Raw genomic sequence first — 8,941 nt, 5'->3', positions numbered from 1 at the left:
CACGCACTTCACCAGCAGGGCTGGCACCTCCTGCCCTTGAGCGCTCATCAAACCCAGCAGGTCTCAAGCAGAGGGCAGTTCAGCCACATGTCTCGGACAACAATCTGAGAAAACCTCTCCACTCAAGCAGACACTAAGGCCTGTCATAAAAACCAGTGTCTGTTCTCGGGGGCCAGGCCAGCCTCTTCAGGGCTCCAGCTGCCCCTCCAGCCACCACACTGGCCTCTTTGTCCTGGAATTCCCCGCCTTCGAGGGAGAAGGTGGGGCACAGTGAGAATGCTCCACACACTGTGACACGCACACAGCCGGCAGGGAGTGCCCTCCGCCGAGGGACAGAAGACACACTTTCAGAAGTCCACTTGTGGTCTTGCACATGCGTGCATGCCTCTGGGAGCTCTCTCTCCAGCTATGTGTGATGTGTGTGACACATATGTGTCTGTGTGTGTGCTATCTATCTCTCTGTTTCGAAGCTCTGTAGAAGGTTTTCAGAGGCTCGAAAGCAGAGAATACCAGAAAGATGTCTACTTGTGTTTCATTAACTGTGCAAAGACATTCGACTGAGTGGATCATAACTAACTCTGGATAGCCTTGAGAAGAAAGGGAACTCCAGAACACTCCACTGTGCTCCCGCAGAACGTATACGTGAATCAGGGGCAGCTGTGCGAACAGAACACGGGAATACTGCATGATTTAAAGTCCAGAAAGGAGTGGCATCAGGACTACATTCTCTCACCATACTTATTCAACCTGTATGCTGAGCAAACCATCAGAGCAGCTGGATTATACGAAGAGGATGTGGCGCCAGGACTGAAGGAAGGTTTAATAACAAGCTGCGCTATGCAGATAACACCACCTTCCTTGCTGGGAGTGAGAAGGACTTGAAGCACTTGCTGATGAAGATCAAGGATTGTAGCCTTTGGTATGGATTACAACTCAACGTCAAGACCAGAATTCTCACACGTGAACCAATGGATGGCAGCATAGTACATGGAGACATGGTTGAAGTTGTCAAGCATTTTGTCTTGCTTGGATCCACAATCAGTGCTCATGGAAGCAGCAGTCAAGGGATCAAAAGACACATTGCACTGACTACATCTGCTGCCCAAGACTTCTTTAGAGTATTGAAAAGCAAGGAGGCTACTTGGAGGACTAAGGTACACTCGATCCAATCCGTGGTATTTTCAATCGCCTCAGAGGCATGTGACAGTGGACACTGAACAAGGAAGACCAAAAAATCCTGTGTTTGCATTGCGGTGCTGGCGAAGAGAAGGGAAGTGCCATGGCTTCCACCAGGACAAGCAAGTCTGTCTCGGAAGAAGTGCAGTCAAAGTGTGCCTTGCAAGCGAGGGCGGTGAGGGCTTGGGCATGTCGTCGGGAGAGGAACATCCGGCTGGGTAAAGTGGAGGGGCGGAGAAAGAGGAAAGCCCTAAAAGAGAAGGATCGATACAGTGGCTGCAACAATGGGCTCAAGCACAGGAACAGTCGTGAGGACGTCACAGGACCGGGCAGTGCTTTGCTCTGTGTGCAGAGGGTCGCTGTGGGTGGGGAACGAGTTGATGGCACTTAACAGAATGACAACCGCAGCCGCAGCATCTCGCTGTGTGATGTGCATGTAAAATACACAGGTGAGAGGCATCTGTCCACTGGTGTGTGATAAGGTGTTTGAAATCTCTATGTGCGTACAAGGTATTTATTTATGTGTGTGATAACTATATGAAGGCCGACAAGAGAGATACACGTGTGTCTGTGTGTGAGTTACCCACACGTGTGTAACTTACGTCTATGTGCAGGTGTGTCACACATGTATGTATAACTCTATGTATCCACATGGACATACCTATGTGTACAGAGAGACTCAAACAGAAGCTGGCAGGAAGGCCGGTTGAAGCCTCATGCCCGGCCACCTGGCAGGGCAGTGCTGACGATGCTGAGAGCGCGCAGCCAGCCCCCGGGTGGCCCACTGGGAACTCTAGCCGGCCCTGCCAGTGGGCAGCGCAGACCCACATTTCAAACATTTAAACACAGGCCCACAAGTCAGCGTGAGCAGCAGCTGGGAGCTGTGTGGCTTCCCCCGGCCGGCACCTCCTCTGCTGGGGCTCAGTGGAATCTTTTCAACACTCTCCCTACAAAGGGCACAGTTGACATCTGTGTCATATCAAACCCCACTGAACAAAGGGATGGAAAAGCAACTGGGTGCTCCCCCAGGATGTGGGAGGGAGCCTACCAATTACTGGGCACAAGGAGAAGGGGGCTGGAGGCCTGGCGTGTGGCGCTCTCTTCTGCCCCTGCTGGCCAGAAACCCAGAGGCTCCCAGTACACCACTCCTCAGGAGAAAGCCCGCACACACCTTCAGTCCCAGAATCTTCCTCCACTGTGGGCCACAGAGGTTGCCTGGCAGGGCCGGGACACTGAGAGCAATCCGGCCAGGTAGAGAGCCGGTTTCAGAGTGTGTGTGTGGAGAAGGCTTCTTGGGTGAGATGACCGTGGTGGTAGGTACACGCCATCCAGAGACAAAAGGCTCTGTGCCTCCACCTTCCTCCTGCTTCCTGTGTCTCAGGGACTTCCAGGTAGCCCTACGTGACCACGGAGAGAGCGTTGGTCTCAGTGGGCAGCAGGGAGCGGGAAAGACGGCCCGTGTGGGTGTGTGAAGGAGTTTGAGTGTGTGGGAAGGAGTGAGCATGAGTGTGTGTGGAAGAGTTAGTGCGTGTGAGTGCATGTGTGGGGGTAGGGGAGGGAGGGCCAGGCTGAAAGCAGACAGGTATGAGCCATCTGACCACCGCTCCAGGAGCGCTATCTCTTCTCTCCCACTGGGATCTGTCGATGCTAACCACAAGCTAGAGGGGCTGCCCCTCCAACCTCAAGGTAGCCACATCCACCACCGCTGGCCTCGCAGGCCAACGTAAGAGGGCTTCCCTGCCACCAAGATTCAAAAGAAAATCTAGACCAGGTCACAGTTGGAGCCAGCAGCCAGCCTGCCCAGCCCAGGGGGACTACGCCCAGGACCCTGACAGGGAGAGAAGCAGGGCACCAGTCTCAGAGAGCACACCCCACACACAGTCTGCACCTGAGGTGACAGCAGGGAGCAAGCCCCCACCAGCTCCATGTGGCTGGGGCCCCTCGCAGAGGTTCCCCACCCAGAACACTGTCCAAACCCATCAGAGGAGGGCACAAGAAGGACTCGGGCATCAGAATCAGGTCTGTAAGCAGACAGAGTCGCCCCAGGGACCCTGGCAACCTGGTTCTCAGCTCTGTCATTTCTAGAAGGGAGTTCCAGGTGGATCGCCACTTGAGAAGACCCCTGTAGGGGTAGAGCCGGCAGGCACCTTGGGGCTCGGCTGTCCTCCTCACAGGTGTCAGACTCAGGTGTGAGTGGGGTGGGGGTGGGGGGCAGACCCATCCACAAGGCTCCATTGAACATCTTTCGACAGTCAGGAGAGGGAAGGGGTCTTTCAGGGAGTGCCTCAAAGTGCTCTATGGGCAAGGCCTCCACGAGAGGATGGGGCCTGCCTGCCCGCTGCAGATGCCAGAAGGGCTGTGTCTGGTGGTGCAGGGACACAGTGACTGTCCAGGGAAAGGCACAGAGGACAGCAGTTCGCGGCGGCTGTGGGGAGCAGTGACCAGGGCAGGGCCTGCAACTCCAGCTCTCACTAGGACATGTCCGTCTCAGCTTGCCTCATGGGCGAGGGCTCTGCGTGCTCCCAGCATGAACTGAGCATGCTTTTCTTCAAGGATTCCAGACCTCCAGAACCGCCTCTCCCACACAGACACACATATACATGTACGCACAGACATACCTACACAGACACACACAGGCACATGCATACATACACACATAGATACACAGACATATACTCACATACATTCACACATAGACATACACACAGAGATACACACAGGCACATGCATACATAAACACAGACACACACACACACACACACACCCCACCTGCCTTCCTGGACACCAAAAGGTCCCTATCTCAACCTGGCGGGGGCTGGGCCACACTGGGCCTCCCACAGGAGAGGAGAGGGAGGGGTGACTCACCATGACAGGGGGCACCTCGAGGACCTTGTCTACGTTCTTCAGCGACAGGGGCACGTACCACAGGGTGGCCTTGTTGGTCAGTTTCTTGGTCCCTTAAGAGAAGGAAAAGTACATGAGAGATGGCACTGGGAGGGGAGGGGTTGCCACCGCTGTAGCCCTGCCTTGCCCAGTGTCCAAAATACCGCTTCTTCCTCACCGTGCCACCACTGTCCCTGGCCTCCAGCCCCAAGGGGCCAAGTGCAAGCTTAGGTCCTACGGCCGACAAGGGAGGGCTCATGCTGTCCCGGTACCTGAACCTCTTCACAGCCACACCTGCATGCCCCAGGCCACAGCCCAGGCTGGGATGGTGTTTGATCCCAGGCTGAATGGGGACACTCTACATCCCAAGGTCCCCAGGTTGTCAGCCTTCCAAGGCGGAAGGTTCGAACCTGTGTGTACCGACCGATTCCCGAGGCACCTTGGGGTGGACTGGGGCCTCCACCTTTTGGTTAGCTGCTGAGTGTGTTAGCCGTTTGCACCAACCAGGGAGGGGCTCACTGTGAAAACTCTTCTGGGCCTGTAAAGAGGAGCCTCCCAGACAGAGGCGCCCCCAAGTCTGTGCGAGCCCCCTCCTCCCACTCCCCCCACCCCCCCTACCCTCCCACCCCCATCCCCGCCGAAGAACCAGAACAAAGCTCGGGAGAAAGGCAGGCTGAAGCCACTAGCTCTGTCTCCTCCCACTGAGCAGGGCTGCCGTTTGATGTCAAACTTGAGCAGGCCTTCAAGGAGCTGGAAGTCGCCGCACAGCCCAGGAAGGTTGGACAGAACCTGAACCCCAGAAAAAGTACGGACTCCTCCAGTCCACGCGTTCCAGCACGGGAGGAGATAGCCACGGCATAGAGCAGTGGCGCCCCATCATCAGAGGGCATTTTCCAACCCCAGGGACTTCCTCAGTCTCCCCACCCCCACCCCCTTTAGAGTAGGGCAATGGATTTGCTCAGGCCTACTGAGAGTTCCAGAAGCTTCCATGTGCCAAGAGATGGGCTGTGAACTGCTGACTTCCTGTGGGCTGAAGGGCAGGACCTTTCTTAGGGCACAGGAGCCAGGCCACAGGGGAGAGTGAGGCTGCAGGGCCAGGGAGGACACGGGTCTGCTGAGGGCCACACAACAGCTCAGTGCTATCCTTACACAGGCCCCACGCCCTCCCCGATTTCAGGGGAGTGTTGTTTGCAAGGGTGCCTTCAAACAGTAGCGTCTTTGCTGCAGAAGATTCCAGGGTGGGGTGGGACTGGCAGGCTGCTGGAGATAACAGTGGTATGAGAGGGTGAGTGCAGCACCGGTGCCTCCCAAAATCGGCCATCCACCCCAAGGGCTCATGCCTCCCCAGAGAGCCAGGGTTTCCTCCTAAACAGAGTCCCAGGCACCAAGTCAACTCCCAGAGGGTCAATTAAACAGCAGTCTCCGGAGATGAGGAGGTCCCAACATCAACAACCCCCACCCCCTGCAGACAGGGCTTCACTGTCACTGACTGGCTCCCTGCCCTGTGGACTGACAGGCAAATAATACAGGAAATATTTTCACTGCACTCTGACTGCGAGTGGATCTGACAAGCTGCTTTGGGGAATAAAGATTTCCTGTTTGCCTCCGCCAGAGCCAGCCTGACAGGCTGGTTTCCATGGAAACCCCCAGTGGCCCTCCTCCCGACCCAAATGAACAACTCAGAGCAAATGAGGCAAACATGCTAATTGTACTTTCTCAATCATTTAATAAAGCCATCAAAAGGCAACTGTGGCATTAAAAATATCTACTTTAAAATCTTAAAAGCTACCAGCTATTTTCTGGAGCGATTCACAGCAATCACGTCCTAGTTAGCTTAATATTTTGACAGTTGCCAGAGATGAATGAGTGTCGCAGAGGTATGAATGATCCATAGCTTGCAACGCAGCCCAGAAGGAGAGGCACACGCAGAACTGGGGACACCTGCCCTCCTGGGGAGGGCAAAGACCCATGGACATCGCATGAACAGCATGTCCAGGCTAGTGACCCTGGGTATGTAACCGGGCTACCTAGACCTCAGTCTCCTTCTCTGTCAGAGCCCACGTGTCTATTTGCCCTGTGGCCCGGACACTGCTGTTGGTTTGGAAGGTACTAACAGCCAACAAAATAGCCCCCAGGGCCTCCATCCTTGTAGGGCTCACAGTCCAGTGGACACAGACAGACAGATGGAAATTCCTAGAGCCTCAGGTCAGAATAACAGACTCACAAGAGGAGCGGCATGCCAGGTCAGAAGATAAGGAAGGGAGCCTGGCCCTACAGCACTGAGCTCTGCGTCATGACCACGCAGGCGTGTGGAAAAGCCACAGCCCCTGGGGCTCAAAGCTTCTGGCTGCGGGAGACAGCCTCATCTCCACCCCGGGAAACACAATGCTCAGGGGCCACACAGCACAGCTAAGAGCCGAGAAGCAACCACATGTCAGGGCCTTCTCCAGTCCGCTGTCCCATCTGCACAGTGGAGTGGCACGCGCTGCCCAGGCTTCACGTGGATAGAGAAACTAGGGGAAAAACAGACCCAGGCTCCCCAACCTCTAGGGTAGGGGCAAGGTGGAGGGCTGCAGAGGCCGGGGTACTCAAGAGAGGGATGAGGCACCCACTCTAGTCTCCCCCACTCTCCAGCCTCACTCAGCCCTACCCGAAGCCTCCATGTTCTTTGCCCATGGGTGAGTCTGTAACTATAAGGGTGAGCTCAGGCCATTCTCCAAGTCAGAATGCTCAGGACCACCCAACTCAGCGTGAGCCCCAGGCCTTCCCGGTGACTTCCACTCATTCCTTCATGCCTTCGTTAATTATTGAGCCCATGTCTACTTTGAGCCAACCAAAAATGCCCAGCAGAGAAGACGTGAGTGCCCCCTCAGATATCATGAGTGAGGAAGGCCTCTCCGCCCTGGGCATCCTGGATGAGTGGATGCTGTTACCCACTACCTGCTGGTAGGTGGCACCTCCCAATGTGACAGCCAAGGGCTGCCCAAGGGCCCAAGCTGGCCTTGGTTGAGAACCACGGTGCAGGCACACAAATAGCCAGCTCAACCTGAGAAGCTGTTGCTAAGATACAAATAGCTCCTGGGGACAGGGCTGGCACAGTGGTGCCAGGCAAGAGCAGTGGGAGAGTCTCCCCAAAATGTGGCACAAGAAGGCCACAAGAGGGAAGCCACAAGTCTGGTGATGCTGGAGGCTCGGCTGCTCCAGGTGCAGGTGCTGAGGGAAAGGGAGCCCTGAGGCTCCCAGGCCCCTTTGATCAGAGGTGGGAGACCAAGCTGTCACCCCCAGGAGACAGTGTGAGGCAGGCCTCTCCCGAGGCCTCTGTCTCACCCAAATCTCCCAGTCATCCCTCTTGGAGGCCCAGACAAGCCCTCTTTCCTGGAGAAGTCAACACCCCCAGACCTGTCATGCGCCCCGCTGCCTCTCCCCCTCCCCCTTCCTCAGAGTCCACAGGGTTGAAACCCAGGGTCTTCCAAGCACCCCTCCAGCCAGGACGCAGAGCCCAAGGCACCCTTCGTCCCCTGCCCCCGCTCTCGTCCCCCTCCCAGTCCATCAGGCTCCTCTGGGCGGCAGTTCCTGGTGCCTCGTTGGGTCGCCAGCTGGACAAGGCACAGTCACGGTGAAAAGCTGTGCCGCCTGCACCGCCTCCGGGGGTGATCTGGACGCGTAAGCGAGGTGGCTGACACCTGGCTCTGGCAGGTCGGACTAAAGCTCTGCGCCCAAAGGGCGGGGCAAACTGTGTGTCCGGATTCTGGACAGGGGCCCCCGGGGCCCTCTGAGAGGTCCCATCCCTGCACTGAGCCTGATCTTGGTTGCAGCCACAGTCCGCAATGTAGAAGGGAGGGCATTGGGCACCGCTGTCTGTGCCCCAGCCAGAGACCTGGGCCCAAGCATCTATGGATACAGGTGCCGGCTGTTCGGTCCTGATGGGCAAAGACAGGCACGCCGGAACCACCCCCTTGCACCTGAGGCCTTGCTTGAGGGGGGTGGGGGGAAGGAATGTTCAGTGCTGTCACTGGGCTACACCCAGCCCACCCGTGGGGGAGGAAGGCACCCACCCTGTGAAAGCCCCTCAGCACGGCACTGGTCAGGGCAGCCAGGGAACATGTTCATCTACACCCAGACTACAAGGTGGCTTGGGACCTGGATGCGGGGCAGCAGCTCTGCGGGGAGCCTGGGGATTAAGGAAGCGGCTGCCTCCCTCATTACAAGCATGGTTATAAAAAGAAGTGTGTGCGGGTGCTGGTTCACGCCAGCGGCGCCACGCTCGCCTGCAAAGCAGAGTGGGAAGATGAAAAGGGGTTTCCATGGTTACCAAGACCAGGGAAGAGAATGTTCAGATCAAACAGAGTCAAAGGTTCACCAGTGAACTTTCATCTAAAAAGGGCCTTCCAGGCGACAAGCCCCCCACCGTGCATACAAAGGGACAACAGGGCTGGCCGGTCCCATCCCTGCCCAGGACTAAACTGACCAGTCGTTCAGCTGAGCAGAGTGGAGGGCATGCCCTCAGGGCTGGGGCAGGCGGCAGGTCTGAATCTGCTCTGCCACTGCCCGATGGGTGATCTGGGCACTTGGCCTACTGGTCAGAGGTTACAGTGAGGTGAGCGGGAGCACCCCCTGCCGGCTGGTGGTGGGCCTGGCGCCCTGGCCAGCGCTCACTGAGCACCCAGCAGACGCTCCTGGCTGCCACCCAGCCTTTATTATCACTGCAATTCCGGTTACCGCCAGCCAAGCTCCTGGGGGAGGAGCGCCCACAAGTTACCTGTGAGGATGTTCTCGGACATCACGTTGACCTGGACTTCCACAGAGTGCTTGGACGTGTAGGTAATCTCAGCGCTGACGTGAGCCACCTCCCCGATGCACATGGGAGACAGGAAGTCGGTGC

The 8,941-nt window shown here is 56.8% G+C and overlaps 1 protein-coding gene across 1 annotated transcript in view; it reads right to left on the bottom strand.

Annotated features, from left to right (window-relative positions):
• Positions 1-8,941, bottom strand: part of ACOT7 (acyl-CoA thioesterase 7) — a 128,969-nt gene that overhangs the window by 66,767 nt on the left and 53,261 nt on the right. Inside the window, exons 3-4 of the mRNA XM_045299215.1 lie at positions 8,819-8,939; positions 4,042-4,133 (exon numbers count right to left, since the gene is read on the bottom strand). Coding sequence (XP_045155150.1) covers positions 4,042-4,133; positions 8,819-8,939 — 213 coding nt within the window. The remainder of the gene's footprint in view (positions 1-4,041; positions 4,134-8,818; positions 8,940-8,941) is intronic.

This window comes from Echinops telfairi, unplaced genomic scaffold (genome assembly GCF_000313985.2).
Source record: "Echinops telfairi isolate 266 unplaced genomic scaffold, ASM31398v2 ScPeMD7_7457;HRSCAF=8495, whole genome shotgun sequence".
NCBI classification, from domain to species: domain Eukaryota; kingdom Metazoa; phylum Chordata; class Mammalia; order Afrosoricida; family Tenrecidae; genus Echinops; species Echinops telfairi.
This window is presented reverse-complemented; position numbering and strand designations above follow the sequence as displayed.